General features: G+C 37.4%; 1 protein-coding gene across 1 annotated transcript; it reads left to right on the forward strand.

Moving 5' to 3' along the window:
• Positions 1–2: 2 nt before the first annotated feature.
• On the forward strand, positions 3–10566 carry LOC133571832 (uncharacterized). Its single transcript, XM_061924335.1, has 3 exons — positions 3–271; positions 8996–9043; positions 9216–10566. Exons 2-3 carry the CDS (start codon positions 8996–8998, stop codon positions 10317–10319), a joined length of 1152 nt encoding a protein of 383 aa, XP_061780319.1. The 5' UTR covers positions 3–271; the 3' UTR covers positions 10320–10566.
• The last annotated feature ends 10487 nt before the right edge of the window (positions 10567–21053 follow it).

Raw genomic sequence — 21053 nt, forward strand, 5'->3', positions numbered from 1 at the left:
ACGAGTAAATAACTGCAACAAGTTCCCAGCATGCCACAGCTGATGCAAACATGTTTGACAACTTTGCCTCCAGCAGGAAGTGTTTGGAGGTGCGACTAATGTGTTCTCTGACATTTAGAGCTGCTCGGCGTCTTCAGGCGGCAGCTAAATGAAAAGCCAAACTTCTGCAAACTTTCACCTTCTGCAATTCACATTTTCCATAGCTCCCCCTTGAAAATCCCACGGGTGGCACACCAGAACTCAGGTGGACCCGGGAAGAACCGCAGTGAAGGTGAGTGAATCGAATCCGCTTTGTTTATATTTGCACAACTTCATAGACACGAGACATTGTACATCTAATAAGAGTAAAGCATTTAAAATAATAACAGGTGAAATAATAAAGGACATCAAAACTATAAAGTCGCTTATTTATACGGTGGCCTGGAAAACATTTTTACATTTCATGACTGCAAAGACATTAACATTTTTTTTTAATTTTTTTTTTTAAAGGTTAAGACACAACTTTTTAGTCTAGATTTTTACTAATTATGTTAAACTCCTCTTATGTCCTCAATATTTTATTCGTTTTTTTTCTATTTTATTTATTGCTATTATTGCTACTATTATTCTATCAATGTTAGGTTATTATTAATTTATTGTTATGTATCATCTATATTTATATATTTTTTACATATACCGTATTTTTCGGAGTATAAGTCGCACCGGAGTATAAGTCGCACCTGCCGAAAATGCATAATAAAAAAGGAAAAAAACATATATAAGTCGCACTGGAGCTATGAGAACTATGAAAAAAAACTGCGACTTATAGTCCGAAAAATACGGTACTATAAAATATGATTCATACCATTTTTAGATGGCGTTAATTTTAGTTATTCTCCAATGGGGACGCCTCAAAGGTAGCGTTTTTCCTCAATCCTCTGTGTGTGTGTGTGTGTGTGTGTGTGTGTGTGTGTGTGTGTGTGTGTGTGTGTGTGTGTGTGTGTGTGTGTGTGTGTGTGTGTGTGTGTGTGTGTGTGTGTGTGTGTGTGTGTGTGTGTGTGTTGTATTTCTACCCTTCTTGAGACATCAACAAGGAAAAAGTTAGGACCGAAATCATGGTCCCAATACGGAAAACCATCGCATCTAATAGAGAGCCAAATACTAGAGTCCGTGAACATTGCTCCAAAGTCAGGATTTTTTTTGTTGTTGACTTAATGTGCATACAAAAGTAAACATTGACAGGTGCAAAGGCAGCAATATATGATCAAACAAGACGGCAGCTAAAGAAGGACTTCCCTAATCGTCCCCGAAAAAAAAGACAACACGCGTCCCATTAACAGTTAGCTTCTACAGCTGGGTTGGCACAGGTGCATCTGTGGTCCGTGACTCGTTTGTCATCGGCCTTAAGTACATTACAAATAAACAAAAAATAGAGATCTCATTTTCACCTCCTGGTGGTAAAATCTGTCAAAATGAGGGTGGTCCCCTTGCGCCCCCTTTGGCCAAAATTAATTTAAAAAAAAAAATGTATATAGAGACATACTGTAATAACTTGAAATAAATAATGAAGATTTAAAACCAACTACAAACAAAACAATTCAAAAATAATAAACTAAAAGCAGTTTTTTTTTCACAATGTGTCGACTTTTTTTCTTATAATATTGGGACCAATTTCTCATATTCTCTCTGTTTCTGTAATATTGCAATATTTTCTCGTAAAATTATGACTTTTCCATGGGAAATTATTACTTTTTAATGCAAAATGGTGACATTTGTCGAATAAAATTCAGACTTTTATCACAACATTGCCAATTTTTTGGTTGTTCTCGTAAAATAGTGAAATTTTTTGAGTAAAATTATGACATTTGTCATGATTTTGCCAAGTGAAATTCCGATTATTATTATAATATTGCCAAAATTGAACAGTTTTCTTCTAAAATTGTGACTTGTCGAGTAAATTACGACTCTTTTCATAAAATTGCCAAAATTTAAAGCTTTTCTTGTAAAATTGCGACTGTTATTGAGTAAAATTCCAACTTTTATCATAATGTTGCACAAATGTTCCGTTTTCGTAGTAACAGTTTGACTTGCGTTGAGTAAAATTACGACTTTTGCTAAAATTCTATGTTTTTCTTGTGAAATTCTGAACTTTTTCTTGTGAAATTCAGACTCATTTACATAATTTGTATACATTATTAATGTAAATACAAATCTTTATACATCTAGAAAGGGTGGTCCTAAAGAGGTAGGCATTTTTCGGAGGTCTCAAGAAGGTACGAAATACGAGAATGTGTGTGCGTGTGTGTGTGTTGTGTGTGTGTGTGTTTTTTACTTCCCTTTTGGTGTAAAGCACTTTGTGTAGCCACTTGCCTGTGCATGAAAAGTACTGTATAAATAGTGTTTGATTTATTGATGAAAAAATGACAATTATAGAAAAAAATACAAATAAAACAATTAATATTTTCAGAAAAAACAATAAACAAAAAGAGAAACAACATGCGTCACAGGAATGTTGCAAACCCCTGTAACAGCTGCGGAAAACAATATTTTTTTTTATTTCCTTTTCACTTAAATGCTTTAATGAATGCCAAATGATTCCATAAACACAACAAATAAACATACTGCAAGATTGCAACGCCCGGTTTATTAAATAACAATAAGATGGAATATATCGAAGGGGGGGACAGGTGTTTGGAGGACAATTGAGTGCATTAATAACTATGTAACTATGCTTTTAATTTTTTACTAGCTTGCTCAAAGAGGGGCGTATTTTAGAAGTGTTGTACTAGTGATAAAGATCTTTTTAGAAGATCTGAAGGGGGAATTGCCGGAGGCAGATATTTACATATATCCGAATTTAAGTGTTACTTCTTTTATTTCATAATCATATTACAAAACAGCTAGTGTTTTTCTTCCAATTGTGGTCTTTTGGTTGTCTGCAAAAAACTGTGTGCTTAACCTTGAGTGAGGAATGTAAGAAAGAGAGATAATGGGCATGTGTTTTGGCTGGAGAGACAAGACTGCGAGGTTGGGAGGAAGAGAGACTTAAGAGGGAAGAGGGTTTTTCGGGGGGGGGATGCAGACCATCTTGGCGGCGCGATTGAATGTTCTATGCTGGACTGGTCTCAATGTATATGCAAAGCTTTGCAAATATATTACAAAAGACCTATTCTGTCTCTGGTGGTTTTTCTACTCAGCTTTAAGTGTCGTAAAGAGCTTGGGAGCGACTTGTGACTTGAATTCCCTGGGAGGAACAACTGGTCCAAATGCAACAAGGACAATTGAGTGCATTAATAACATGTAGATTGTTACACTAACTGCTTAAATAAGATGGAATAAAAGATCAGCAGAAAAGAAAGACAGTAGAAAGGAAGTCTAGAGTCATTTTTTTATCAGAGACTTTTACATCGTCAATCACATACTTCACAATAAAACACGGCATAACAAAATGAAAAATGGTCTTACATTACGATCATTACGATTTTGTTTTGTAATGTAATCTGTGATATTTCTACCTAAATAAATATTTTATAGCAGATTGAAATAACACATACCGTATTTTCCGCACCATAAGGCGCCCTGGGTTAAAAGCCGCGCCTTCAATGAACGGCATATTTCAAAACTTTGTCCACCTATAAGCCGCCCGGTGTTGTAAGCCGCATCTAACTGCGCTAAAGGAATGTCAAAAAAACAGTCAGATAGGTCAGTCAAACTTTAACAATATATTAAAAACCAGCGTTCTAACAACTCTGTTCACTCCCAAAATGTACGCAAATGTGCAATCACAAACATACGTATATCAACATGGACAGAGCTGCGTGAAAAAAGCCACCCGGCCTCTTCGCGTAAACTTAAACTTACCTTAACCACTCGCTCATCTTTTCTTCATCCATCCCTTCGAGTTAGCTTTTATGATGACGCCGGCTGGAAAGATCTCTTTTGGCAAGGTCTTCCTTTTGAATATCACCATGGGCGGAAGTTTCTGGCCATTAGCATGGCAAGCTACAACCACAGTGAAGGATGACTTCTCATTCCCTGTGGTGCGAATATTCACCGTACGTGCTCCCGTTGTATCCACAGTGCGTTCACAGGAATATCAGTTGCTGTGAAATAGTAATCCGTGTGCGGATGGAGAGATTGCGTCTTTTCATGAACCGGATCCCTGACGCTTAGTAGGAGCCATTTTGTGGTCTTTACAGATGTAAACACACAAAGGAAATGAAACGTACGGTGATATCCGCGCGCTTTTTCTTCTTCTATGCGGGCGGGTGGTTGCTTACAGTAGAAGAAGAAGCGCTTCCTGTTCTATGGGGGCGGGTGCTTACCTTGGCGGTTGCTTGCGTAGAAGAAGAAGCGCTTCCTGTTCTACCGGGAAAAAAGATGGCGGCTGTTTACCGAAGTTGCGAGATCGAAACTTTATGAAAATGAATCTTAATATTTATCCATATATAAAGCGCACCGGGTTAAAAGCCGCACTGTCAGCTTTTGAGTAAATTTGTGGTTTTTAGGTGCGGCTAATAGTGCGGAAAATACGGTATATTCTTTTATAAAATGTTTTTGATTGATTGATTGAAACTTTTATTAGTAGATTGCACAGTTCGTACAATTGACCACCAAATGGTAACTTGTTTAAGTCGGGGTCCACGTTAATCAATTCATGGTACAAATATATACTATCATCATAGTACAGTCATCACACAAGTTAATCATCAGAGTATATACATTGAATTATTTACATTATTTACAATCGGGGGGTGGGATGAGGAGGGTTTGGTTGATATCAACACTTCGGTCATCAACAGTTGCATCATCAGAGAAATGGGCATTAAAACAGTGTAGGTCTGACTTGGTAGGATATGTACAGCGAGCAGAGAACATAGTGAGTTTAGATAGCACAAGAACAAGTATATACATTAGAAATACATTTGATTATTTACATTTGGTTATTTACAATCCGGGGAGGTGGGATGTGGTGGGGGTAGGGTGTTAGTTTAGGGTTGAAGTTGCCTGGAGGTGTTGTTTTAGTGCGGTTTTGAAGGAGGATAGAGATGCCCTTTCTTTTACACCTGTTGGGAGTGCATTCCATATTGATGTGGCATAGAAGGAGAATGAGTCAAGACCTTTGTTAGATCGGAATCTGGGTTTAACGTGGTTAGTGGAACTCCCCCTGGTGTTGTGGTTATGGCGGTCAGGAAGTAGTTTGACATGTTCTGATTGATAGTCTCTGCAATTTCAGAATGTTTAGCAGGCAGAAGTATTACATTTTGAGAAGGTTAAAACATTGTCATGCAGAGGTATCAATACCATTAAAGGGGAACATTATCACAATTTCAGAAGGGTTAAAACCATTAATAATCAGTTCCCAGTGACTTATTTTATTTTTCGAAGTTTTTTTCAAAATGTTACCCATCACGCAATATCCCTAAAAAAAAGCTTCAAAGTGCCTGATTTTAACCATCGTTATATACACCCGTCCATTTTCCTGTGACGTCACATAGTGATGCCAATACAAACAAACAGCAAGGTATAGCGACATTAGCTCAGATTCAGACTCGGATTTCAGCGGCTTAACACTGTCTGATAAGATAATTACTAACAACTATGAACTAGGTTTACAGCATATGAAATACATTTGGCAACAACATGCACTTTGAGAGTGCAGACAGCCCATTTCAGGCGCGCTAAGAACATATATTTTTCCACGATTTCAGCACTCAGGTTAACCATACCGTGCTACCGAGGTCCTTTGTCCCTGAATTGCTCACACACTCCGGCAGATTCAATGGGGGTCTGGCGGCAGATTTCTTTGACTTTATCGTTGGAAATGCATCTGCTTTGAGTGTCGCAGGACATCCACACATTCTTGCCATCTCTGTCGTAGCATAGCTTTCGTCGGTAAAGTGTGCGGAACAAACGACTGACCATTTCGTCGGCTTTCCCCACACCCTCGTATTTTGAACAAATTTCGTCCAATTTCTTGCCACTTTCGCATCTTTGGGCCACTGGTGCAACTTGAATCCGTCCCTGTTCGTGTTGTTACACCCTCCGACAACACACCGACGAACGTGAGAAAATGGCGGATTGCTTCCAGATGTGACATCACGTTGTAACATCATCGCTCCGAGAGCGAATAATAGAAAGGCGTTTAATTCGCCAAAATTCACCGATTTAGAGTTCGGAAATCGGTTAAAAAAATATATGGTCTTTTTTCTGCAACATCAAGGTATATATTGACGCTTACATAGGTCTGGTGATAATGTTCCCCTTTAACTTGTACAACATGTAATGTACATATTATCAGAAGCATTTATTCAGGTAGAAATATCGCAGATTACGTTACCAAACAACTTTGACACTCAAAACACGATTGTAACAATCCACAATTTGTTTTGTTAATGCATGAAACTGCTATCTAAACAAAACTAAAACTTAGCATCAATCGGGTCCTGCAGGATTTTGCGCTGTTTTTGTTTTTTTTCTTCTTTAAAATGATTGTCATGACGGCTTCCTAAAATGCTTTAATTCGAGACAGCTTTTTCAGAAAGTTGCGGCAAAAAAGTTGCCGTGTAGGATAGGACTTTATTGTCATTGCACAAGTACAACGAAACTATGTTTTCAGCACAAACCCGTTCAAAAATAAATATGTACACACAAGTGTATCATGTATATATACTGTAAATATATACACAAGTGTATCGTGTATATATACTGTATATATAAATATACACACAAGTGTATCATGTATATATACTGTATATATAAATATGTACACACAAGTGTATCCTATATATATACTGTATATATAAATATACACACACAAGTGTGTCGTGTGTGTAATGGCAATCTTCACCTTCAAATGTTCCAATTTATTGTCATTACTCAGCAGGTTTGAGGGAGTGATCCTACGCAGTAGCAAACATTGCATATGAAGTGAGGTCCAGTCGGAAATCCAGTTTATGCATATTGATTAACGAACTTGCAGGGTGAATGAAACATACCAGGGATTATTGCAGTGATATTGTGTTAAATGTTCTCCTGCCTGTTGCTGTCTGCTGTTGTCTGCTGCTGGTAAGAACGGTTTGTGCTCCCACACCTGAGTCCTTTCTCGTTTGGCTCACCTGTGCTCCTACATATGCCTTCCCCCCTGCACTGCTCAACCAAAAAGCCCGCCACCTAGTGACAAAAGAAAGTAATGCCAACACAAAAATAAGGATGCCTTAAATGGCTCCTACAGTGTGTATATATACTGTATATATATAAATACAAGTGTATCGTGTATATATACTGTATATATAAATATGTACACACAAGTGTATCATGTATATATACTGTATATATAAATATGTACACACAAGTGTATCATGTATATATACTGTATATATAAATATGTACACACAAGTGTATCATGTATATATACTGTATATATAAATATGTACACACAAGTGTATCGTGTATATATACTGTATATATAAATGTATACACAAGTGTATTGTGTGTATATAAACTGTATATATCAATATATACACAATTGTATCATGTATATATACTGTATATATAAATATATACACACAAGTGTATCATGTATATATACTGTATATATAAATATATACACAAGTGTATCGTGTAGACATACTGTATGTAAAAATATGTACACACAAGTGTATCATGTATATATACTGTATATATAAATGTATACGCAAGTGTATCGTGCATACATACTGTATATATAAATATGTACACACAAGTGTATCATGTACTGTATATATACTGTATATATAAATGTATACACAAGTGTATCGTGTATATATACTTTATATATAAATATGTACACACAAGTGTATCATGTATATATACTGTATATATAAATATATATACACAAGTGTATCATGTATATATACTGTATATATAAATGTGTATACACAAGTGTATCATGTATATATACTGTATATGTAAATATATACACAAGTGCATCGTGTATACATACTGTATGTAAAAATATGTACACACAAGTGTATCATGTATATATACTGTATATATAAATGTATATACACACAAGTGTATCGTGTATACATACTGTATATATAAATATACACACACAAGTGTATCGTGTATATATACTGTCTATATAAATATGTACACACAAATGTATCATGTATATATACTGTATAGATAAATATGTACACACAAGTGTATCATGTATATATACTGTATATATGAATATGTACACACAAGTGTATCATGTATATATACTGTATATACACAAGTGTATCGTGTGTATATATACTGTATATATCAATATATACACAAGTGTATCGTGTATATATACTGTGTATATAAATGTGTACACACAAGTGTATCGTGTATATATACTGTATATATAAATATATATACACAAGTGTATCGTGTATATATACTGTATGTAAAAATATATACATACAAGTGTATCATGTAAATATACTGTATAGATAAATGTATACACAAGTGTATCGTGTATACATACTTTATATATAAATATATATACACAAGTGTATCGTGTATATATACTGTATATATAAATATATACACAAGTGTATCGTGTATACATACTGTATGTAAAAATATGTACACACAAGTGCATCATGTGTATATATACTGTATATTTAAATGTATACACAAGTGTATCGTGTATACATACTGTATATATACATCTGTACACACAAGTGTATGGTGTATATATACTGTATATATAAATATATACACACAAGTATATGGTGTATATATACTGTTTGTCTAAACATATACACACAAGTGTATAGTGTATATATACTGTTTGTCTAAATATATACACACAAGTGTATAGTGTATATATACTGTTTGTCTAAATATATACACACAAGTGTATCGTGTATATATACTGTTTTTATAAATATATACACACAAGTGTATGGTGTATATACCATACATCCTCCTGAGAATCAGCACCTGGAGATTGTACTTTTGAGAGATAAATGACCTTTATTGTCGTCACTTCTTGCAGATGAAGGCAACAACAGACGTGGTGATGAACGCTTTCGGAGCTGTCGGTGTGAGTACTCAACTTGATTGTGCGTGTCCCAACATTTGGACTTTTCCCTGAGTCAACTTAGCGCCACCTCCAGGACTGGAGTGCGCATCCTGTCTCTTTTACAGATGCCAACATCTTTGCTTGACTGTCAGTCCGAGCCGTCTAACCTTGTTGTTGTCCTTGTGTGTCCCAGACTGGTGTAGACCTTTTGGATAAGACCATCGGCTTGTGCTTAACCATCTATGACACGGTGAAGAAGGCCAAGCACAACAAGCAGCGCTGCCAGGAGTTGGTCAAGCGGGTGCGTCTCTTGGAGGAAATGGTGGTGAGCCTCAAAGGTCGGCCTCAACGCATCAGCGCCAACGTCAGAGCCAGTCTGCTGGAGCTCATCGGGAGTCTGACGAAGGCCATGGAGTTGGTGAAAAAAGTCTCCAACGCCAACCAAGCCGTCGGGTTCTTCAGCGCCGGCGACCACGAATCCAAGTTCAAAGAGCTCACCCAGAAACTCAGCGAGGACGTGCAGCTGCTGGCCATGGCGCTACAGATCCATGATGGCAACGTCCTGGATAGCGTCTACTGCCATGTGGCTCCCTCCAGTGAGCCCTGCAAGTCCGACTTGGAACCGAACACGCATGCCTGGACTGACCAAAGCCTAAAATCTTCCGTTCCGACTTCACCCGCCACCATGGTGCCCACATCCACCGTCACCATGGTGCCCACATCCACCGCCACCATGGTGCCCGCATCCACCGCCACCATGGTGCCCACATCCACCGTCACCATGGTGCCCAGGTCACCCTTCACCATGGGCCCCACGTCGCCCGTCACCATGGTGCCCAGGTCACCCTTCACCATGGTCCCCACGTCGCCCGTCACCATGGTGCCCAGGTCACCCTTCACCATGGGCCCCACGTCGCCCGTCACCATGGTGCCCAGGTCACCCTTCACCATGGGCCCCACGTCGCCCGTCACCATGGTGCCCAGGTCACCCTTCACCATGGTCCCCACGTCGCCCGTCACCATGGTGCCCAGGTCACCCTTCACCATGGTCCACACGTCGCCTGTCACCATGGTGCCCAGGTCACCCTTCACCGTGGTACCCATGCCACGATTCGGCGCGGTGAACCGTGCACCGCTGGGGGTCTTCAAACCTCAGACCGTGGTCAGCCGTCAGCATGTCGGCTCGTACTCTGTCCCGCTCTCGCAACTTCACAACTTTGTGCCCGACGTGACGCAGCCCCAGAAAAACAAAGGGAAAAACAAAAAGTTTAACAAGAGCCGTTCGGTTGATTCCTAAAAAGAAACCATGTCGTGCGGACCTGCTGAGGTGAAAGGTCAGTGAGGTGAAAGGTCAGGGAGATGGCGCCGCATTGAGTTTTCTTCGTCACTTTCTACAACAGAATGTTCTGTACTCGGGTTCGACTTCTACTTTGCTTTTACTTGTTCCACCAATTAATTGTCAGGTTTAATCTACAAACCCCGTTTCCATATGAGTTGGGAAATTGTGTTAGATGTAAATATAAACAGAATACAATGATTTGCAAATCATTTTCAACCCAAATTCAGTTGAATATGCTACAAAGACAACATATTTGATGTTCAAACTGATAAACATTTTTTTTTTTTTGCAAATAATCATTAACTTTAGAATTTGATGCCAGCAACACGTGACAAAGAAGTTGGGAAAGGTGGCAATAAATACTGATAAAGTTGAGGAATGCTCATCAAACACTTATTTGGAACATCCCACAGGTGAACAGGCAAATTGGGAACAGGTGGGTGCCATGATTGGGTATAAAAGTAGATTCCATGAAATGCTCAGTCATTCACAAACAAGGATGGGGCGAGGGTCACCACTTTGTCAACAAATGCATGAGCAAATTGTTGAAATGTTTAAGAAAAACCTTTCTCAACCAGCTATTGCAAGGAATTTAGGAAATTCACCATCTACGGTCCGTAATATCATCAAAGGGTTCAGAGAATCTGGAGAAATCACTGCACGTAAGCAGCTAAGCCCGTGACCTTCGATCCCTCAGGCTGTACTGCATCAACAAGCAACATCAGTGTGTAAAGGATATCACCACATGGGCTCAGGAACACTTCAGAAACCCACTGTCAGTAACTACAGTTGGTCGCTACATCTGTAAGTGCAAGTTAAAACTCTCTTATGAAAGGCGAAAACCGTTTATCAACAATACCCAGAAACGCCGTCGGCTTGGCTGGGCCTGAGCTCATCTAAGATGGACTGATACAAAGTGGAAAAGTGTTCTGTGGTCTAACTAGTCCACATTTCAAATTGTTTTTGGAAACTGTGGACGTCGTGTCCTCCGCACCTCCGGATTGTTCTAGGCACAAAGTTGAAAAGCCAGCATCTGTGATGGTATGGGGGTGTATTAGTGCCCAAGACATGGGTAACTTACACATCTGTGAAGGCGCCATTAATGCTGAAAGGTACATACAGCTTTTGGAGCAACATATGTTGCCATCCAAGCAACGTTACCATGGACGCCCCTGCTTATTTCAGCAAGACAATGCCAAGCCACGTGTTACATCAACATGGCTTCATAGTAAAAGAGTGCGGGTACTAGACTGGCCTGCCTGTAGTCCAGACCTGTCTCCCATTGAAAATGTGTGGCGCATTATGAAGCCTAAAATACCACAACGGAGACCCCCGGACTGTTGAACAACTTAAGCTGTACATCAAGCAAGAATGGGAAAGAATTCCACCTGAGAAGCTTAAAAAATGTGTCTCCTCAGTTCCCAAACGTTTACTGAGTGTTGTTAAAAGGAAAGGCCATGTAACACAGTGGTGAACATGCCCTTTCCCAACTACTTTGTCACGTGTTGCAGCCATGAAATTCTAAGTTAATTATTATTTGCAAAAAAAAAATAAAGTTTATGAGTTTGAACATCAAATATGTTGTCTTTGTAGTGCATTCAATTGAATATGGGTTGAAAAGGATTTGCAAATCATTGTATTCCGTTTATATTTACATCTAACACAATTTCCCAACTCATATGGAAACGGGGTTTGTAATTATTAGCACTATTAATGTGGATGCTCGCTAACCTCCTGGTTGGCTGGTTTTGTCTCTGTTCTGCGTTCCCACATTCTCACATTTCAGGAACTCGACATCAACACGAAACTTTCTACTTTGATCGGCGCCAAGTAGGGTGTGAGCACGCCGACAGACTTGTTGTTCAGGAAAGAACTAGAACAGAGTGAGGACACCACGGTGCACTCGGCGGCTATTGGCTACACTAGCATTGCGCTTGTTGCCAGTAAAGTCGCGTGTTTATGGGCAGCCAAACATAATAAAAACATATCATCTCTGTCGTTTTTCTGTGACGTATTTGAGAGTAAAAGCGCTGAAATGCTTAATTTTTTTCAGTTAAGTAAATACAACACTTAAAACTTTTAGCATATCGGTATGTGAAATTTAATTATGGAATGGATTAAGCAAATAATTTAAACAATGTACTAATATGATCCAATAAACAAAAATACAAAAAAAAAAAAAAACTTTTCAAACTCAGTGTTTACAAAGTACAACACTGAGTTTGAAAAGTTTTTTATTTTTATTTTTATTTGTATTTTATTTTATTTTGTGTAAATTGGATCATATTGTGTAAATTGGATCATATTAGTACATTGTTTAAATTATTTGCTTAATCCATTCCATAATTAAATTTCACATACTGATATGCTAAAAGTTTTAAGTGTTGTATGTGCATACAAAGGTTTTAAGTTACATTTTTCTCAGAAGTTTTATTTCTCAACAAAAAAGTAGAAATAAAACTAATTTAAAAAATTAAAAAAAAAAAAAACAAAGCTTTCAAAGTCGGTGTTGTGCTTTGTAAACACTGAGTTTGAAAAGTTTTTTATTTTTATTTGTTTTTTTTGTATTTTTTTATTTTTTTTATTGGATCATATTAGTACATTGTTTAAATTATTTGCTTAATGCATTCCATAATTAAATTTCACATACCGATATGCTAAAAGTTTTAAGTGTTGTATGTGCATACAAAAGTTTTAAGTTACATTTTTCTCAGATGTTTTATTTCTCAACAAAAAAGTAGAAATAAAACTAATACAAAAAATACAAAAAACTTTTCAAACTCAGTGTTGTACTTTGTAAACACTGAGTTTGAAAAGTTTTTTATTTTTATTTATATATATATATATATTTTTTTTTATTGGATCATATTAGTACTTTGTTTAAATTATTTGCTTAATCCATTCCATAATTAAATTTCACATACCGATATGCTAAAAGTTTTAAGTGTTGTATGTGCATACAAAGGTTTTAAGTTACATTTTTCTCAGATGTTTTATTTCTCAACAAAAAAGTAGAAATAAAACTAATACAAAAAAAAACAACTTTTCAAACTCAGTGTTGTACTTTGTAAACACTGAGTTTGAAAAGTTTTTTATTTTTATTTTTATTTGTATTTTTTTTTTTTTTTTTTTTTTTTTTTTTTTATTGGATCATATTAGTACATTGTTTAAATTATTTGCTTAATCCACTCCATAATTAAATTTCACATACAGATATGCTAAAAGTTTTAAGTGTTGTATGTGCATACAAAGGTTTTAAGTTACATTTTTCTCAGAAGTTTTATTTCTCAACAAAAAAGTAGAAATAAAACTAATTAAAAAAAATAAAACTTTTCAAACTCAGTGTTGTACTTTGTAAACACTGAGTTAGAAAAGTGTTTTATTTTTATTTCTACTTTTTTAATTTTTTAATTTTTTTTTATTGGATCATATTGGTACTTTGTTTAAATTATTGGCTTAATCTATTCCATAATTAAATTTCACATACCGATATGCTAAAAGTTTTAAGTGTTGTATGTGCATACAAAGGTTTTAAGTTACATTTTTCTCAGAAGTTTTATTTCTCAACAAAAAAGTAGAAATAAAACTAATTAAAAAAATACAAAAAAAAAATAAACCTTTCAAACTCAGTGTTGTACTTTGTAAACACTGAGTTTGAAAAGTGTTTTATTTTTATTTGTATTTTTTTTATTGGATCATATTAGTACATTGTTTAAATTATTTGCTTAATGCATTCCATAATTAAATTTCACATACCGATATGCTAAAAGTTTTAAGTGTTGTATGTGCATACAAAAGTTTTAAGTTACATTTTTCTCAGATGTTTTATTTCTCAACAAAAAGGTAGAAATAAAACTAATACAAAAAATACAAAAAACTTTTCAAACTCAGTGTTGTACTTTGTAAACACTGAGTTTGAAAAGTTTTTTATTTTTATTTATATATATATATATATTTTTTTTTTTATTGGATCATATTAGTACATTGTTTAAATTATTTGCTTAATGCATTCCATAATTAAATTTCACATACCGATATGCTAAAAGTTTTAAGTGTTGTATGTGCATACAAAAGTTTTAAGTTACATTTTTCTCAGATGTTTTATTTCTCAACAAAAAAGTAGAAATAAAACTAATACAAAAAATACAAAAAACTTTTCAAACTCAGTGTTGTACTTTGTAAACACTGAGTTTGAAAAGTTTTTTATTTTTATTTATATATATATATTTTTTTTTATTTTTTTTTTATTGGATCATATTAGTACTTTGTTTAAATTATTTGCTTAATCCATTCCATAATTAAATTTCACATACCGATATGCTAAAAGTTTTAAGTGTTGTATGTGCATACAAAGGTTTTAAGTTACATTTTTCTCAGATGTTTTATTTCTCAACAAAAAAGTAGAAATAAAACTAATACAAAAAAATACAAAAAAAAACAACTTTTCAAACTCAGTGTTGTACTTTGTAAACACTGAGTTTGAAAAGTTTTTTATTTTTATTTTTATTTGTATTTTTTTTTTTTTTTTTTTTTTTTAATTGGATCATATTAGTACATTGTTTAAATTATTTGCTTAATCCATTCCATAATTAAATTTCACATACAGATATGCTAAAAGTTTTAAGTGTTGTATGTGCATACAAAGGTTTTAAGTTACATTTTTCTCAGAAGTTTTATTTCTCAACAAAAAAGTAGAAATAAAACTAATTAAAAAAAATAAAAAATAAAACTTTTCAAACTCAGTGTTGTACTTTGTAAACACTGAGTTAGAAAAGTGTTTTATTTTTATTTCTACTTGTTTAATTTTTTAATTTTTTTTTATTGGATCATATTGGTACTTTGTTTAAATTATTGGCTTAATCTATTCCATAATTAAATTTCACATACCGATATGCTAAAAGTTTTAAGTGTTGTATGTGCATACAAAGGTTTTAAGTTACATTTTTCTCAGAAGTTTTATTTCTCAACAAAAAAGTAGAAATAAAACTAATTAAAAAAATACAAAAAAAAAAAAAACCTTTCAAACTCAGTGTTGTACTTTGTAAACACTGAGTTTGAAAAGTGTTTTATTTTTATTTTTATTTTTTTTATTGGATCATATTAGTACATTGTTTAAATTATTTGCTTAATGCATTCCATAATTAAATTTCACATACCGATATGCTAAAAGTTTTAAGTGTTGTATGTGCATACAAAGGTTTTAAGTTACATTTTTTTTATTTCTCCTTTTTTGTTGAGAATAATTGTTGTACGTTCTTGGGTAGCAAGTTATAGTTTGCTTTGTGCATACTTTTAGCTGTTTGCAAATTCAATATGTCGGGGAATATCAATATTTGTGATTCAGTAAATAATGGCTTTGAGTCTTCTCTAAATCCAACATTATGTATTATTCTAATCTTTTTTTTTGTAACACGGTTAATAACTGAAGCATACTTTTGTAGTTATTTCCCCATATTTCTGCACAACAACTCAGATACGGTAAGACTAGGGAGCAGTAAAGAATAAAAGTAATTTCTGGTGCAATACATATTTTGCTTTATTCATTATTGATGTATTTCTTGCCACCTTATATTGTATATTTTTATATGAGATTTCCAGTTCATTTTATCATCAATCATTACACCTACAATTTTATTTCATTTACTCTTTCAATGTCTAATCCGTCTATTTGTATTTGTGTTTTACTTTCCTTATACCGTTACCAAATAAGATTATTTTAGTTTTACCAAGGTTTAAGGATAGTCGGTTTTTGTCAAACTAGTGGTATTTCTTCTCTTGATTTTTGTATTAGCTTCTGTGTGTTCTCTCCTGAACAAAACGCTGTTGTATCGTCCTCTGTATTAAGATTACATCTGTACTGTTTTTATTGCAGCAACAGTTGAAAAAGGCATCTCAAAGAGATAGGATGATACAAAGTGTAGTAGATGGCATAAAACACACACCTTTCCTACTGTATTTATGGTGAATCCAAAAGGCTATGTAGGATTTGTCGTACTTCCGGCTCTTTTCATTCTGGGTATCGTCAATTGTTTTGTTTTCTGCTGACGACAACTCCTTCTTTCTTTTCATTCTTGTGACAAACTTTGTGTACTTACTACTTCTACTGGGTAGAACAGGCAGACTGTTGATTATATTGACCGCTGTTACCACATATCTGCAGTTATGTGTATTGTTCTAACATGATTACTAGAGTGTACACAAAAATAATTAAAAACTCAAGGGCTGCAACGATTCATCGATTAAATTGATTAGTTTGATTTTAAAAAAAAAAGCATCCATTTGTATTTTGTTGCTGTGATGATTTGCTTAATGAGTAAAATACACGGACATTGGAGTGCTTCTAGCTACTGTATGTCATGACTAAATGGTTTGTGTGTGAAGATCAGAGTTTTAAGATCATTTAAAACGGAAAAAGACAGACATCATTGTGAAATGTTTGCACTGGGAAAGCCAGCTTTGCATTTCATAATGTGATGTAGCATTAACAGAAACCATTCTGCATATTTAAGAGCAGCAAACAAGCAGAAACAAGGTAAAAGCCTTTTTTTTGGCAGCTCACGCCATCTTATGTACCGTATTTTTCGGAGTATAAGTCGCACCGGAGTATAAGTCACACCTTCCGAAAATGCATAATAAAGAAGAAAAAAACATATATAAGTCGCATTTTTTGGGGGAAATTTATTTGATAAAACCCAACACCAAGAATAGACATTTGAAAGGCAATTTAAAACAAATAAAGAATAGTGAACAACAGGCTGAATAAGTGTACGTTATATGAGGCATAAATAACCAACTGAGAACGTGCCTGGTATGTTAACGTAACATATTATGGTAAGAGTCATTCAAATAACTATAACATATAGAACGTGCTATACGTTTACCAAACAATCTGTCACTCCTCATCGCTAAATCCCATGAAATCTTATACGTCTAGTCTCCAGTGACGTGCGGTGAGGTTGATGGCTGGTGAGGCACTGACTTCATCACAGTCAGATTTACAAACATATGAACCCTAAAGAGTATCTTATTCACCATTTGATTGGCAGCAGTTAACGGGTTATGTTTAAAAGCTCATAGCAGCATTCTTCCCTGCTTGGCACTCAGCATTAAGGGTTGGAATTGGGGGTTAAATCACCAAAAATGATTCCCGGGGGCGGCGCCGCTGCTGCCCACTGCTCCCCTCACCTCCCAGGGGGTGAACAAGGGGATGGGTCAAATGCAGAGGACACATTTCACCACACCTAGTGTGTGTGTGACAATCATTGGTACTTTAACTTTACACATACAAACTGTAGCACACAAAAAAGCACATTTAATTAAAAAAAAACATTATTATGGTCTTACCTTTACTTATAAATGAAGTCCATGCGCAGCTCCTTTTGAACAAAAGCATCGATAACTTGTTTATAGAAGTCTTCCTTATCTTTCTTCAGTTTTAAAAGTCTCTCTGTCTCGATGGAGATCTTCCTTTAAGTATTACCTCCTGCTTCGATTGAAAGTCTAGTTTAGAAAACTGTTTTATTTTAGATATGTAATCCTCCATGTTAAAAGTCCAGGCTAGAGGGAAAAAATAAACGATTGCTGCTAACTGTTGCTGCTTGTTGTCACTTCTTCTGCCGCCCGAGTAGTCACAAGAATGATCTCTGGGATCACTAGCGCCCTCTACCACCAGGAGGCGGGACTACTGCGAGCCTCACACAGTGCGTCTTTTACAGCCGTTTTATGATTGCTCAGCACAAGAAATACGTTACACACATACAGTTGTTGACAAAATGATCAAAAAGCACACCCAGGTTAGAGTCCCACAAGTCCCGCCGCGTTCCACCCGAGTACCGGGGTGCCCGACATGTCCACAGGCCTTTTGGGGCCCTATTTTCAGACAGTTTGAAGCCCTCCTGTGGACTCCCGCCGCAAATGCACCCCGAATCAAAGGCTTAATGAGTAAATTTCCAGGCCTTTTGGGGCCCTATTTTCAGACAGTTTGGTGTATTTCGGTGACGCCGAGGAGTCCATCTGGTCTTCCCGGGGAATGTGATGCCTTTTGGGGCCATAAAGAGTGGGGAACCCCTGGAGCCCCTTAGACCCTTTTTTCAGACAGTTTGGCGTATTTTGGTGACGCCGAGGAGTCCATCTGGTCTTCCCGGGGAATGTGAGGCCTTTTGGGGCCATAGGTCAACAAAAGAGTGGGGAATTAGAGCCCTCCTGTGGACTCCCGCCGCAAATGCACCCCGAATTAAAGGCATAATTTCCAGGCCTTTTGGGGCCCTATTTTCAGACAGTTTGAAGCCCTCCTGTGGACTCCCGCCGCAAATGCACCCCGAATCAAAGACATTATTTCCAGGCCTTTTGGGGCCCTATTTTCAGACAGTTTGGCGTATTTCGGTGACGCCGAGGAGTCCATCTGGTCTTCCCGGGGAATGTGATGCCTTTTGGGGCCATAAAGAGTGGGGAACACTGGGAGCCCTATTTTCAGACAGTTTGGCGTATTTCGGTGACGCCGAGGAGTCCATCAGGTCTTCCCGGGGAATGTGAGGCCTTTTGGGGCCATAGGTCAACAGAAGAGTGGGGAATTAGAGCCCTCCTGTGGACTCCCGCCGCAAATGCACCCCGAATTAAAGGCATAATTTCCAGGCCTTTTGGGGCCCTATTTTCAGACAGTTTGAAGCCCTCCTGTGGACTCCCGCTGCAAATGCACCCCGAATCAAAGGCATTATTTCCAGGCCTTTTGGGGCCCTATTTTCAGACAGTTTGGCGTATTTCGGTGGCGCCGAGGAGTCCATCTGGTCTTCCCGGGGAATGTGATGCCTTTTGGGGCCATAAAGAGTGGGGAACCCTTGGAGCCCCTATTTTCAGACAGTTTGGCGTATTTCGGTGACGCCGAGGAGTCCATCTGGTCTTCCCGGGGAATGTGAGGCCTTTTGGGGCCATAGGTCAACAAAAGAGTGGGGAATTAGAGCCCTCCTGTGGACTCCCGCCGCAAATGCACCCCGAATTAAAGGCATAATTTCCAGGCCTTTTGGGGCCCTATTTTCAGACAGTTTGAAGCCCTCCTGTGGACTCCCGCCGCAAATGCACCCCGAATCAAAGGCATTATTTCCAGGCCTTTTGGGGCCCTATTTTCAGACAGTTTGGCGTATTTCGGTGACGCCGAGGAGTCCATCTGGTCTTCCCGGGAAATGTGATGCCTTTTGGGGCCATAAAGAGTGGGGAACCCTTGGAGCCCCTATTTTCAGACAGTTTTGCGTATTTCGGTGACGCCGAGGAGTCCATCTGGTCTTCCCGGGGAATGTGAGGCCTTTTGGGGCCATAGGTCAACAAAAGAGTGGGGAATTAGAGCCCTCCTGTGGACTCCCGCCGCAAATGCACCCCGAATTAAAGGCATAATTTCCAGGCCTTTTGGGGTCCTATTTTCAGACAGTTTGAAGCCCTCCTCTGGACTCCCGCCGCAAATGCACCCCGAATCAAAGGCATTATTTCCAGGCCTTTTGGGGCCCTATTTTCAGACAGTTTGGCGTATTTCGGTGACGCCGAGGAGTCCATCTGGTCTTCCCGGGGAATGTGATGCCTTTTGGGGCCATAAAGAGTGGGGAACCCTGGGAGCCCTATTTTCAGACAGTTTGGCGTATTTCGGTGACGCCGGGGAGTCCATCAGGTCTTCCCGGGCAATGTGAGGCCTTTTGGGGCCATAGGTCAACAAAAGAGTGGGGAATTAGAGCCCTCCTGTGGACTCCCGCCGCAAAGGCACCCCAAATTAAAGGCATAATTTCTAGGCCTTTTGGGGCCCTATTTTCAGACAGTTTGAATCCCTCCTGTGGACTCCCGCCGCAAATGCACCCCGAATCAAAGGCATTATTTCCAGGCCTTTTGGGGCCCTATTTTCAGACAGTTTGGCGTATTTCGGTGACACCGAGGAGTCCATCTGGTCTTCCCGGGGAATGTGATGCCTTTTGGGGCCATAAAGAGTGGGGAATTGGAGTCATCATGATATGTATGTTGCAGAGGTGTGGACTCGAGTCACATGACTTGGACTCGAGTCATGAATTTGATGACTTTAGACTCGACTTGACAAAATGTAAAAAGACTTGCAACTCGACTTCGACTTTAACATCAATGACTTGTGACTTCACTTGGACTTGAGCCTTTTGAATTGACATGACTTGACATGACTTGCTACTTTCCCCAAAACCCAAAGATGAAAAAGTTATTCGGGAGCGCTCCGTATTTTTCATTGTGTACTTGTCTATCAGCGTTGCGTGTGTCAGCTGGTGTGGTCTCAGTACAACAGCCAATCAAATTAGATCTACTTTGTTTTCATCACACAGCATTCATCCAATCAAATTGCAGGACAACCAACGAAGAAGACATGTCCAAACCACACGCCAGTGAACAAAAAATGATACCTAAAATAATTTTGTTTGGGTATAAAAATTACGAGGTGGTCACAAAACGGTTTGCAGTATGCAACACATGCGGTTCGAAAATTACTGATGGAGAGGCAACAACTTCCAACTTCGTCCGGCATTTGAAGTTGCACAAAGAACGGTAAGTTTTGAATGTAAGATAACGTTTATTGGCTAAGTAACGTGACTTTTATTTGCTGTGTAGTTAAATCAGTGAGGCTGTAAACTCACTGCTAACGTTATAACGTTATTGCAAACACGGGAATCTGTTGCAGTTCACTACCTTATTCAT

Source organism: Nerophis lumbriciformis, linkage group LG29, assembly GCF_033978685.3.
Source record: "Nerophis lumbriciformis linkage group LG29, RoL_Nlum_v2.1, whole genome shotgun sequence".
NCBI lineage: Eukaryota > Metazoa > Chordata > Actinopteri > Syngnathiformes > Syngnathidae > Nerophis > Nerophis lumbriciformis.

Bases quoted from the DNA above. Each gene is read 5' to 3' on its own strand.
- LOC133571832 (XM_061924335.1), top strand. From the start codon at position 8,996: ATGAAGGCAACAACAGACGTGGTGATGAACGCTTTCGGAGCTGTCGGT. The intron at 9,044-9,215 runs GTGAGTACTCAA...TGTGTGTCCCAG, and splicing joins ACGCTTTCGGAGCTGTCGGT to ACTGGTGTAGACCTTTTGGA.